The following is a 13,952-nucleotide window of genomic DNA, read 5'->3' on the forward strand; positions in this document are numbered from 1 at the left end:
AGGCTTTTGTACAAGTGCTTTGGCGGACACTGGTGCTACGATATCAGTTTTGAGTCTTTCAAAAGTCGCATTGGCCGCAAAGTTATGTTTTCTTGGGGCGAATCAACAAGGTTTCGTGGTGTTGGTGGGGAAGTACTTCATCCTGTTGGAGTTTGTGCGGTCAATGTCTTATTGGCAGGAAAGGTGTTCCCAACAGAGTTTCTTGTGCTGCAACGTTGTACCCACAATGTGATTCTCGGTCTTGACTTTCTCCAAGAATATGGCGCTTTCGTCAATTGTGGAAGCGGTGAACTTTTCGTCAGCGGTGACATTGTTCCTGCCCTCGTCGATGAGGCACCGAAGGCTTCGAAGGATGCTCTGATTGTTTACGACGAGCTGACAGTGCCGCCATGGTCAATGAGGTCAGTTGCGGGGCTCAGTGATGTCAGTGCCACACTCATTTCTCATGGAACATAGCTTTTTGCGTTTCCCTTCCCAAAAGGTGGTATTTCCAAAGTCGTCACTCCAGCACACGACAAGATACGTTGCTTACCCACCTGATACACTTTATTCTTCGCTTTGCATACGTGGTCCACCACCCGGTTTTCTATCATGCGGCCCTTCAAGCACTCCTAACACTCATCGTTTGCCTCATAAGAGCGGTGTTCCCAATAGGCGAGCTGACGCACCAGAAAAATACCTTGTCGAGCCATTCTCCTTTCGTACGGGTTCATACATCACTGTCCGCTGCATACACACTCGACAGTTGAAGCAACACCGAAGGCTCAGACACATCGAACGTCGCACGCTGTAATGTGCAAGAGCCTCTCGTAGTGAACAGGGTAGAAGAAGCTTCTGCAGTACTTTGTACCAACTCTGAAACATTATCTTCTTTGCCAGGACTGCATGATAACAGCCCACAGACTATCAGCTTCCTTCTGGACACCTCATCAAAAAAAACAGCGCAATGCTCAAGAAGGGCACGCAATACTTTCCACAGCAACATCAGTAACGCCAGCAAAACCAAGTCCAAGAATCGCAGACACTCCAACGGATACACCAACAAGGACACAGATGCAGAGAAAGCCTCTTAAAACAAATTCAAGACGTGAGGTATCTTCGCATAGGAGATCGGCACCAGAAACGCATTTGGCACAAGAGATCAAGACTGCGCCTAAGATTACAGCCCTGAAACCACAAAACATACCAAACAAGACAAGAAGTCACCAATTCCACGTCAAAAGATTCAGGCAGCATCCCATCATTTCACGACAACGAGCACACTCACAGGAAAGACAGTGACGCCTATGAAGACCGATCTATCGAACCTGCAAGGCCTTCCAGCGTCGCCCATTCCTCGCAAGAATGGCAGCTATTTCATCAGTTTCTACGCTCAGGGCACACTTATGCTTCCCCAAACGCAACAGCCAGCCTCGCCCACCAGAGTTCTCGGTGATGTCACCAAACTGCTGCCATTTTCTGTGAATTTGTTTGTGTGTGTCAGTTTACGGTACTGCCTTTTGTTTGTGAAAAACTACGTCGTGTTTGGACATTTTCTGCTTGAAGACTCAATTTCTTCGTGTTTTGTTGCTTGTAGCACGCGCACATTTTCTTAGGAAGGGAAATCCTGTGACGTAAAAAGGTATGCAGTGATGGCTAGTAGAAGACGAGAAAAAAGAAGTGCGCATTCTTTTGAATAAACACGACGTATGAGTCAGGCCGCGCCACAGCCACGTCTCCCACATATAGCGTCACAAACACACACACACACACACACACACTTATATATATATATATATATATATATATATATATATATATATATATATATATATATATATATATATATATGAGATATAACAGACAGTAATGCCAAGGAATGTACAGGGGAAGTTATTGATTTTTTCATCCACTTTTCTTTCTTCTTATTTACATTCCATTAATGTTAATAACTTCCCCTGTACATTCCTTGGCATTACTGTCTGTTATATCTCATTATTATTGTGTTAAAAACACGGAAAAACGAGCCCTTAGGTATACTCTTCTTTCCCTTATATATATATATATATATATATATATATATATATATATATATATATATATATATATATATATATATATATATATATATATATATATATATATATATATATATATATATATATATATATATATATATATATATATATGCTAAACACGCGAGACCAAATAATGCATGTTCTCGTAGTTAGGTCACCGCGGTTCTTCAATTTCGCGTGATGATCGGTCGTCCACAGAATAAGCATCAGGTCTGTAAAGACCAGCGTCGTGGCCAAAGTTTTGAAGTTTTTGAAGCAATATCTTCGAGCCCTCATGCGCTTGACTGCTCGACACCGCGTGCGGCCTAGAAAGACTTCTTCAGGTGCGGTATGAGTGATAAAAGTAAAGCGATAATAATGACGACTGACAGACAAGTGTGCCTCTAAATGTGTAGCGGGTAATATACAAAAACAATTTACGTAAATAAAGCAAAGTGGACGAAAAGATAATTTGCCACCAGCAGGATCCGAACCTACCACCTTCGAATAACGCGTCTGATGGTCACTCACCTATTCCGGCAAAAAAAAGAAACATGGAAAACTAGTCCCTAAGCTTAAACGTAAGGCGAAAATATGATGACGATTTCAGTAGCCACACTGATTCATGCAGATTCTTTAAAGGGCCCGTGTATATCGTCCAATATCCTGAATAATGAACAAGAATTCCTGATAAGTAGTTTGCTGCTGAAAGTCTGCAGTCACCCTTGATCACGCCTACTTCACAGCGGTAGAGCTGTGATTCTTAAGCCTGCAAAGTAATTTTTCTAGTGCTTTTAGTTTTCCGAAGGCATTCAGGGACTTCCGCACTACGTGTGCCCAAAGCCGAGAAATTAGAACACCCATTATGTCGCACTTATCTCACGGCATCTCACGCAACCTCTTCAAAAGCGGTTTTCATTGTGATTGATTTGGAAGTTTCTATAACTTCCTCAAGATTTTGCGGCTTGAATATGGCAATTCAGCCTAAATTAAGCATATTTTGAGCAGTTTCGTGTGGTATCTCCAAAGTTTTTGATCCAAGACATTTCTTACAACAGTGTCGTTGCACCACCTTCTTTCGTAAGCCTTCATGAAAGCTTGATGTAGCTTCTGTACTGGTAATGGCAGCAGAGGAATCAGACACATCAGAAAAATTGTCCTGACCTTCAGGTTGATGGACATTAGGATAGGAGATGTTCTTCTATGGATAATAACGAACAAGTGAAATGATTTCTTAAAACATGATGTGGTGCTATAGCCAGCACCCTTACCAGGCTCTCCCAAGACCACTGCATGCAGTTCACTTGTTAGGTTAATAAACCACTTTCTTGGGACAAGACTTCGAAGGCATCGTATTTGCTGCCAGAAATAGGCCCACGCTCCCAAGTTCAGAAGTTTATTCTATTGGTTCGTGTTAACGCGAAAAAAAATAAACAGTGCAAGAAATGGGACGGAAGATAAGAAGCCTCAAAATGTCCTTATCGCTTTCGCGATGTTTTTATCACTGTCCGAAGTTCAATGTTGAAGCGACATAGGACCGATATTACAAAGAATTAGATCAGGACAAATGCAGCAGCCCATCACCTACATAACAACGCGAAGAAAAGCTTTCTTTTTCACACATTACCCTGCAGGCTGCAATAAGTGGTGTCTATAGAAAACTGCGCAGGATGTATCATTAGGGACACGACTTGTGCAGTTGGCTTCCACACAATTAGGCGCATTTTCATACTTAATATTGATTCAGAAAAACAGCGCTCTTTAAAACATGCTTACCTGCAGCCTTTACCACACTCCTGTGTGCAAATGTCGATCATTTTTCTTCTCGTTCGACGAACGCAGGAAACTGCAAAGCAATGTCTGTGTCAATAAACGTGTGATTTCGCGTCTGTGTAAAATGTGTAAATCATCATATGGAAATAACACCATGACATTAGACCATTTTTATTGCAAGTGTTATGAATGCATTAAAACCACATAGATTAACACAAACACATGAACACAGTGAGTACATAAAGCACACAAAGTGCGTCAAACAGAAAATAATCACGATGCAGGTACGCTCTGGTGGTGCGGAGACTAGCAAGAATGCAGTAGACCTTTCTCAGCCCTTGTAAAGTATATAAGGTGCCACCCTTCTTTTATCGTTTACCTCGTCCTAACCCTAGAATCACTACACCTCACCTTCACTTCCGCTTACCACCACCTTGTCGTCAGTAGTAGATGTGATGGTTTACCGTTACCTTCTTTCTCTGCTCCTCATTCCTTCAAACTTCTGCAAAAACGTCTGGCTACACACCTTAGAAGGACTAATAACGATGATCGTACCTGTTTGCTTCCTCGAACAGGCAGTATTGTTCATGCGATGTCGGAAAACATAGTCTTGCAAGAGGCAGTTGCAATCTGTCTGAATCACCCTTGCTTTGCATTCTTCGTAGCACAGCTGAAATGTGAGAAGAAACTTCAATATACAATGCATATGCATGAGCAGCTCCTTCGCAATGATGCCAATGAACCATAAGAAAACAATTTACTAATTCTATAAACTCTTAAAGTAGGGTTAAAATAAATATAAAAAACACAAATTTGAGGAGTTATAGATAGCCTGGTTTGGTTTGGCTTGGGAAAACTTTATTCTGAAAGTTCGAAAATGTGCACCCTAGCACCCGGCAGGTCGTTCCCACGACGGGACAGTAGGATAGCCTGGTGAAAGAAAAACATTTCACGATAGGTAGCATACTCTCGGAATGTGTTCAAAAGTACGTGTAACTGGGATAATTATCAGTCGAAATGCCTAGCAACGGAAAGAAAATGTGCTGAAAAATTAAGAGGTCCCGGAGTTTATAGGGCAGGCATTTCTAAATCACGATTGTCAACTTAGAGCTTTTTTTTAAACGTTAATTTCATATTCATTTCATTCGGCGGGTATGAAAATCTGGGAAGACGTTTAGCGAACAGAATTGAGTTTCGTGAAGTCAAGCAACACGCAGCTCAATGTGTAACGGCGCATAACATGCTTAAAACAACAAAAAAAGTCGCAGCACATCAACGGGGTCAATGGTGATGAGTGGGCCGAAGCTTCGGAGAGGGTTTTATCGGTAAAATATGAATCATCTGTCCGTCCGCCCATCCGTCAATCTGCCTGCCTGCCTGTCTGTCTGTCTGTCTGTCTGTCTGTATGTAAGTATGTATGTATGTATGTATGTATGTATGTATGTATGTATGTATGTATGTATGTATGTATGTATGTATGTATGTATGTATGTATGTATGTATGTATGTATGCATGTATGTATGTATGTATGTATGTATGTATGTATGTATGTATGTATGTATGTATGTATGTATGTATGTATGTATGTATGTCCATCCGTCTGTGCATCTAATGAACACTGCAAGTGCCGCCATCTCGTGTCTTTCCATCCTATTGATACAGAACAGCTACCGCATCCTTGCTGCATGAAAAAGAAAGACGACGACGGTCACTGGTTATTGTCGGGCTCGTGCCATCTTGTTCACCCAGTACTCACTGTTAAAGTAATAATAACTTATACGTAACATTATAGGTGTAGGAGGACGACACTTGTACCTCGATGGGGACGCGCAGTGGTCGCAACACCAGGGACCCCTCGGCTACTTCGACTGCCAGTACATCATCGCCACTAAGCTCTTCATCTGAGTTAACAACCAACGTCACCCTCCCGCCCCTGCTGGATTTCGGCACTTTTTCCGCTCACGGTATCGCCGATGTTGACTCCTGGCTCCACCGGTACGAGCACGTCAGTGCTACTCACCACTGGGATCGCACACTCATGCTTGCGAATGTTCTATTCTACCTCGACGGCACGCCATCGGCATGATTCGAAACAAACGAAGCTGAAAGCACGAGCTGGGATCTATTCAGAACGAAGATCCGTGATCTTTTCGGTGCTTCATCTGGTCGTCAGCTCACTCACGTGCTTTCCTTGAATATACTACCACGGGAGCGGCCTCTGTTGGGAGGCCGTGCTGCGGTCGCCTGTATATATAATATTAAAACTACGAACATCTTTAACAAAACAGAGGAGTGAACATATTTAAAAAGAGGTTCACTGCCTGTAAATATGGCCGGATAGGGGGGAGGAAGAAGAGGTGGTCGCAGAGAACAGCTACAGCGTTCAGCTCTCGAAGTTTTCTCGATTTTCTCTGCGACTTCTGTAATCTGAGACAAGAACACTGAAGTACGTGGTCCCATAAAATGGAGGATCAATACCTCGCCCAGCATCCGGGCCCTGTATCGTCTCATCAGGGCGCGTCCGATGTGAGTGTCTGGTTCGGCCGCAACGTGATGCACAGTTACGCTTCTGATGGCTCTTCCACCGAAGACATGGCCTCGAACAGTGATTTCACCCCTGTTCCAAGCCGCCGTCTAAAGAGAAAGATGAGAAGGACGTCGTCAACCGGTCGACAGGCACCGAAAAAGGCGAGTAGCATGCGGTCCTTCACGATGCCGTACATGCCGACAACAACGACAGACGTCCTGAACACTCTTAGTAGGCAAAGCTTGTCGGAGTATTTCGAACGTATCGCACCTGGCCAGATTGAGGAAATACGTATAAATACCCGCAAAAACATCCTGTCGGAGGAGGTTACTTCAAAGACTATACTGGACACGCTAAAGGAAAATGTTCAGTTGGGAAACATTCCTGTGCCCGCGTTTTTGGCGTACGACAAGGCAACTATCATAGGCGTCATTTATGATGTGGACGAAGAGATTACAGACTCAAGCCTCGAGAAATCGCTTTCTTTGACGGCTCCTGTAATTGGTTTTCACCGCTTTGGACGGTCGCGTGTGTGAAAGTAGTATTCGAGTCCGAGTCGTTGCCTACTCTCGTCAAGGTTGGATATGTGCGTCATCCGGTACGCCCTTATGTACCGAGGCCTCTACAGTGTCATAAATGTTTGAAATTCGGGCATGTCAGCGCAGTTTGTAAGGGTGTGGTAACTTGCAAACGATGTGGTAGACCTCATGACGATGGCAACTGCAATGCTACCACAAATGGTCCTAACTGCATGGGCGCCCTCGATGCAACCTCAAAGAACTGTCCTAAAATGAGGAACCAAATAACTATCAGGAAGAAGATGGTTAGGGACCACTCCATGCACAGCGAAGCTGCAAGGGCTGTCCGGTGGAGTATACGTCGTTCACGACACCGACGCAAACGAGGGAGCACTGCTAACCAAGTTGAAGAACTTACATCACACGTTCAGGCTTCACCTTCTCGTCGCTTGTTTTTACCTGCCAGAAATGTAGATGTCTGTGCTTCCGTACCTTTACAGCCGACGAATGGACGAGCCAATCAGCCACCGGCTCGTAATAATTCGGAGTGGCCTTCTTTATCATTGAGACCCACACGCGTGTACGCCTTCCTCGCATAATGCTGCTGAACACAGCGAGCAGGACGACAAGATGGATAGTAATGACATCAAGAGTATGTTTAGAAATTTGATGGGTTCAATGCGCAAGATCCTTAGTGGCCTAAACACTCCGGCGGCTAAAGCTGCTGTCCAGTTACTTGAGCTGCTGGAGCCACTTCTTGTTGTTCTTCAGTAAGCGAACATGGCCTCGATGTTCGAAGATTGCATGCGGCAGACGCTTGTTATGCAGTGGAATGCTCGTGGTTTACGTGGCCGTCTCTCTGATTTCAGACAGCGGGTATTGAAATACCAGTTCCCAGTTATTGTCATCTGCGAACCAAACATGTATTCTACATTCCGTTTATCTGGGTACGTCCAGCTTTGGTCTCGCAGTGATCACCGTGCAAGCAAGTTGCTATTTCGTGTACGCCGCGATATGACGTACGTACGACATGACATTCTGTCGCATACAACGAATGATTACGTTTGCTTGACTATAAAGTATGAGAGGGGCACGTTGTCAATTTTTGGAGGATACATCCATCCAAGTGCTAAGATGGACTGCTGCCACCTTAGGTCTAAGCTTCAGGCTACTAAGAGCCCCCACATTGTCATTAGAGATTTTGACGCTCGTCATCCCCTCTGGAGTAGCACTGTAATGAATGGCCGTGGCAGAGATTTGTGCGACTTCGTGTGTAATTTTGGACTAAGGGTGCTGAACGACGGATCGCCCACTTTTATTCGGGATACTTCTTACAGCCGCTGCCTCGACATTAAACTTGTATCCCGGAGTGTCCCGTCTTCTGCAGCCTGGTCCGCGGATATAGAGACTCACGGTTGTGATCACTTGCCAACTTATGTTCAGTTTAGGTGGTACCGCCGTTCAGCCACAGGCAGCGTTCATCAGACAGACTGGCATATCTTCAAGTCATCTGTGAAAACCAGCGGTCAGCGCACTACTACACCATCCGAAGTAGAAGACATCATTTCTTCGTCCCTGCGTGACACAACAAGACAAGTTACCATTTACTGCAACGATCACCTATCGACTTACCATACTTCGTGCTATCGTGCTATCCATCGTGCTATCCTTCGTGCTATCCATCGCCGCGAAGAACGGCGATACAGAAGAACAAGGTCACCGTCAGACCTCTCAGCCTGTCGTCAAGCTCAACGACACGTTCTTCGGCATCTCGACAAGCTGGACAGGAAACGATGGAGGTCATTCTGCGGTTATTTGGACCCAAGAGAGCCTCTCTTCAAAATCTGGCGGATAATATGAAGTCTACAATCTTCTTCACAACAAATTTGACCATTCCGTGCGGTGGCTCTACATCAGGGTCGAAGTGAATTAAAGATAGCCAAAGACTATTGTAGCCTTGTCGTTTCCACCGCTCACACCGTGACCCCAACACTTAACCACCACTGTGCCCCCATGTTTCGACGAACGCGTCGAAGTGCCTTTTACAACGCAGGAACTGGGCGCTACAATGTCACCTTCCCGACGCTCATCGGCACCTGGGCCGGACGAAATTACGTACGCTTCACTTCGCTATCTTGATGCAGAAGCACGACAGATCCTGTTATCTTACTACAACATCTCCTGGGAGTCGAGAAATGTTCCAGATAAGTGAAAGTGCAGCCGCATAATCACACTGCTTAAACCGGGGAAGTACCCTAATGAGCTTTCATCTTACCGGCCGATCGCCTAAGGCAGCTGCGTTGGCAAAGTCATAGAAAGGATGGTATTGTCGAGACTAGAGTGGCTCTGAGATAGCAATAATCGCTTGCCTGCGTTCATGAATGGCTTTAGGAGAGCCATTGATGGGGTCATCAACTTGGTCTCCGATGTTGAACAGGAAAGATGTCGAGGCAGATTAGTGGCTGCTGTTTCTTTTGACATTAAAGGCGCCTACGACAATGTTTTCCATTCTGCCATCCTTGAAGCGCTTGAGGATCTAGAAATCGGCGGACGACTGTATGCATGGATCGTGAGCTGCCTTAGCTACCGTATCGTGTATATGTCAACAAGCGACGGAGATACAGACCATTATAACATTAACCGTGGTGTTCTCGAAGGGAGTGTTCTCAGTCCGACACTTTTTAACATCACCTTGATTGGACTTGCTACTGAACTTCCTGACACGGTGAAAGTGAGCACATATGCGTACGGCATCTGCATCTGGGCTTCTGGAGCTACGCGCCCCCAACTGCGTGCTCGACTGCAACGTGCAGTGACCATCACAGCAAGGTACTTACGTCGTCAGGGTCTCGCACTGTCAGCTGAAAAATGCGCAGTGCTTGCATTTACACAAAAACAAATGACAAGATACCCACTAACATTGAGTGGAACACAAATTCGTGCTGTTGCGCAACACAAATTCCTGGGTGTTATCCTCGACCGGAATCTATCGTGGTCAAGCACGTCACAGCCTTGAAGTGAAAGCTCGAGAGTTTTGTCCACGTTCTTCGGGTCATGGCCGGAGCAAGATAGGGCTCTTCGGAGGTAACTCTCCTGCAACTGTACCAATCTTTATTCGTAGGGTACTTATGATACTGCATGCCCGTGCTTTAAAGCATGAAGCCCAGTTGTGCGAGCACACTAGAAAGCATCCAAGCTCAAGGGTTGCGCACATGTTTGGGCTTACGTCAATACACATCAACCAAGGGAACTCTCGCTGAAGCTCGGGCTTGTCCAATCAAAGTATATGTGCTTTGCGAGCCTCTTCGTGTCCACCTTCGCCTGTTGACTCTACATAAGCAACATCCCCTATCAGCGCTTCCTGCCAGCCACCGAGACTGCAGTTATTCAAGAGCTTTATCGCGGTTCGAGAACATCATGCTGCCAATATTCTTTCCTCCACGTGTTCGTCAGACACCTCCGGGGCTCCTGCCTAGACTACTTGTCATACTTCAGATTCCTGAGATTATGAAGAAGTCCCTTGTATCATCGATCGGCCTAAAGCATCTTACACTGCTGCACATTCATACTATGTATGACGGTGTGGCACACGTATATACTGATGGATCTACCACGTCGCGTACCTCCGCGCAGCCTTTGTCATCCCGCAGATGAAGATAGCTCGACGTTTCAAGATAGATGACAAGATCACATCAACAGCCGCGGAACTTGTTGCTATTCGGGAGGCAATACGTTTCAGGTCGACAGAACCCACTCGTAAATGGACGATACTCTGCGATGCCGAAACTGCTCTTCAAACCATCGATGGCTTCATGAGACAAGGTCCATATCATACTTTATCGATTGAAATTGCAGAGCTTCTTGGCATTGCTACAAAAAATGGACATCATGTAACATTTCAATAGATACCTGCTTACTGTGGCATAATGGGCAATGAAGAGGTGGACGCTAAAGCTAAGAGAACTTTAAATAGTGCCCCGGAAGTGTGCATCGCATTTTCCCGGCAAGATACTGACATCCTACTTCGACGCGTAATGCGCAACTTCATCTTAGAGCGCTGGCAGAAACCAGAACACCAACACAAGCAGCTGCACGAATGGGACCCGGAAATGAAGTTCCGTATGCCTCACAAGTTAAAGCGAAGCATTTCATTCATTATTCACCGCATTCGCCTTGGTGTGGCTTACACGAGACGTTACACCCACTTGATTGGCTGTAATGACACATGTCCCAATTGTGGTCACTGCCGGTTGCCAGAAACGCTCGAACATATATTTTGCGACTGTCTAGCATATGCAAGCGAACGTCAGCAACTGATATCTTCGATTGGCCTATATATTAGGCAACTATTAACCGAAGAGGTTGTGTTAGGTGCTTGGCCTGACGCTAGCAGCACACATGTGGTTATACGAGCCGTTATCACTTGCTAAGAAGCCACTAGACTGGATACACATCTGTAGAGTTACCCAGCCTAATAAGAACATATCATCTGTCTACCTTACTATCGTCATTCATCACTCTTTCACTCCCCAGTCACCCTTCTCCAGTGTAGAGTAGCAGGCCAGAGCAAAGTATAGCTCAGGCCGACCTCTCTACCTTTTTGTAAAGAAATTCTCTCTCTCTCTGTTGCAGGATAGAGTAGGAGAAGTTGGCGACAAGACATAAAATGCTTTTCTAACATGTATTCAGGATGAGTGCAATGAAGGAGAACGTGAAGTACAGTAAGTGGAGCGCCGAATATTTCACACATTGGCTGGTCACCACCAGACAATGGGTGTGCATGCGTACTTTACGTGTGTCCTATACTTATTCTACAAAGCACGACTTCAGTGTAGCGTGACTTTGACACCGGTAACCAGATTCCAACACGTGGCTGCATGAGATGCAATTTATTTGTCGTTTGTCTATCTCACAAGAGGTGTCAGTGTGCCCTTAAAGAATTCTTTATAGAAAGTTTCAGGACTAATGCAGGGACACAAACTGATTCATTTTCACCAATCTCATGGACAGATGCAGCTTCATTGTCAGCCAATACATTTCTTTTTATTTCATGGTGTCCTGGGACCCAGCAGAGTACAACACATTGTTCGAGTGCGTAAATGGTAGATATCAGTGAATATACTGACACACTTACAGGGTTTCAGGTTTTTTGAGTGTTTTAAATGCTTTTAAGACACTTAATGTATTGATGTGTATAACTGATCGCGTACTTTTAATTGCCTATTGTGCTTAACGGCAGTATATATGGCATACACCTCTGCAGTGAAAATACTTGTATGAGTGTGCAGAACGCAGGCATACGAGAAAAACGGATGAACCTCTGCATAAGACACTACAGTGTAAAATTTCGAAGCATCAGTGAAGTATTCATGGTAGCATTATTTCTGCTGTAATTCAAGAAACTACATCTGAATGCGTGCGTGTAGTGCGTATTTAGTAACCCGTACGACAAACAGGTCACACTCGATTCTCTGCCACAGCCTTGGTGGAAGATCCCTTTTAAGAGGCATCAGGTTGTGCTCAAGTGGGATACTTATGTCCTGTGTCAAGCCTCTTACAAGCAGTGAGCACGGCTGTCACCCTCGAGGATGGTTATAAAAAGAGTGGAGCTGGACAACTCATTCATAATATAGTGTGAGGTGTGTTCATTGTTTGCATGAACTTTTCAAATATACATCAATTATAGGTATAATCTCTGGAGAAGAAGTGGCCATTCGTCAGATTCCAAATACAAACTTTCCACAGGGCTCGTCTTGATGGCACCTGTAAAGAAGAGAATGCCCCAATGGTGGACAGGATCCAGCCTCTTTAGGTCAGTTTATGAGGTGGACTGCTACGTTATGGCACCGTGGTCTAGACGTGTGCGAATAAGGCTCTTGTACAAGTGACAGGCGATAGATTGCGACGTGTCTTTCTTAGAGGTTACGAAGCACGCGCCAATTGCACATACTTGGACACACTTCCTATAAATACAACATAAATACACATGTCCGTAGTTCTTTACAGATGCCTCAAAGTCTAACACTTTTTTTCGTACGCAGCTGTCGGCCCATTTTTTTTCGGAACCCGGCGTTTTTCTCTCTGATACAAACATCTTCACCGGTGCAGCCTATGCTATACTTGTGGGTGTTAACCACATTAAGCAAACAAAACTACAGAAGGCAATATATATATATACATACATATATATATATAAATATATATATATATATATATATATATATATATATTAAGCGTAGTAAAAGCTCTGAAACTATCAAAAAGCACAAAAACGCCATTATTGTCTTGCTTTACTCACTTTCATACACAGTCTACTCATGCAAACATCATTTTGTAGTCGTCTGGGTACCAGGGCACCGCGAAATACAAGGCAACAGTTTGGTGGATCAGCTAGCTGAATCCGCCAACAAAACCGCTACGAATACATGGATACCGATTCCTGCACTTGACTTGCAAAGGGGTTATTGGCAGGTCGCATGAGCCACACACAAAAGTACTTAACTGCATGTGATCAAGCCGCAATTCGTTCATTGGCTACCAGTATCAAAATCACGCCACAAAGAAAAAATACAAGCTTACGAACGGAACCTACACACACTACACATTTCTGTCTTTTGTTTTGTGGTGATCCACCTTTGTGTGACAGATCTTTAGAAGCACTCACTGTACTTCACTATTTTTTCAGTGTAAGCAATTAAACACCTTGAGAAGACAACACTTTCCATTACCCTACCGACAACAGGTACCACTTAATCCTGCAATGTTCGTCGGTAGGAAACCACTTTCCACACAGAAGTCGTTGTTCGCTTTTTAAGAGAAGTTCGTACCTTTCATGTCATATACCCGGGCATTCCATAGCATGACCTCTCCAGCGAGGTGTCCACTGCGGTGGCTAAACTGAACAAAGCACTTGCCTCACGGCCCTTGGTCGCAAGGGTGCGAACGATCGAGGCATTTGTGCTAACGTCATACATGTGCACTATAGTTTTTGTTATTGCAAACTTTCGTCAACCATGGACAGTTTACACAGATTTCACGACATGGTCTTGATTTTATTACTTCTATGTTTTACCCGCCTCAGCGTGCGGAATTTTAAG

General features: G+C 44.6%; 1 protein-coding gene across 27 annotated transcripts in view; it reads right to left on the minus strand.

Moving 5' to 3' along the window:
- The window catches only part of LOC119173303 (uncharacterized), a 509,098-nt gene that overhangs the window by 266,404 nt on the left and 228,742 nt on the right, over positions 1-13,952 (minus strand). For 26 of the 27 annotated variants that reach the window (XR_012895517.1, XR_012895516.1, XR_012895522.1 and 23 more), the window contains 3 exons: positions 6,289-6,444; positions 4,365-4,479; positions 3,813-3,882 (listed from right to left, as the gene is read on the minus strand). Coding sequence is in view for 6 of the 27 variants with exons in the window: in XM_075896271.1 (XP_075752386.1) it covers positions 3,813-3,882; positions 4,365-4,479; positions 6,289-6,444 (341 nt within the window). In the remaining 21 variants the exon portion in view is untranslated. The remainder of the gene's footprint in view (positions 1-3,812; positions 3,883-4,364; positions 4,480-6,288; positions 6,445-13,952) is intronic. The other variant, XR_012895508.1, reaches the window with a different exon arrangement.

The sequence above is a fragment of the Rhipicephalus microplus genome, chromosome 5 (genome assembly GCF_043290135.1).
Source record: "Rhipicephalus microplus isolate Deutch F79 chromosome 5, USDA_Rmic, whole genome shotgun sequence".
NCBI lineage: Eukaryota > Metazoa > Arthropoda > Arachnida > Ixodida > Ixodidae > Rhipicephalus > Rhipicephalus microplus.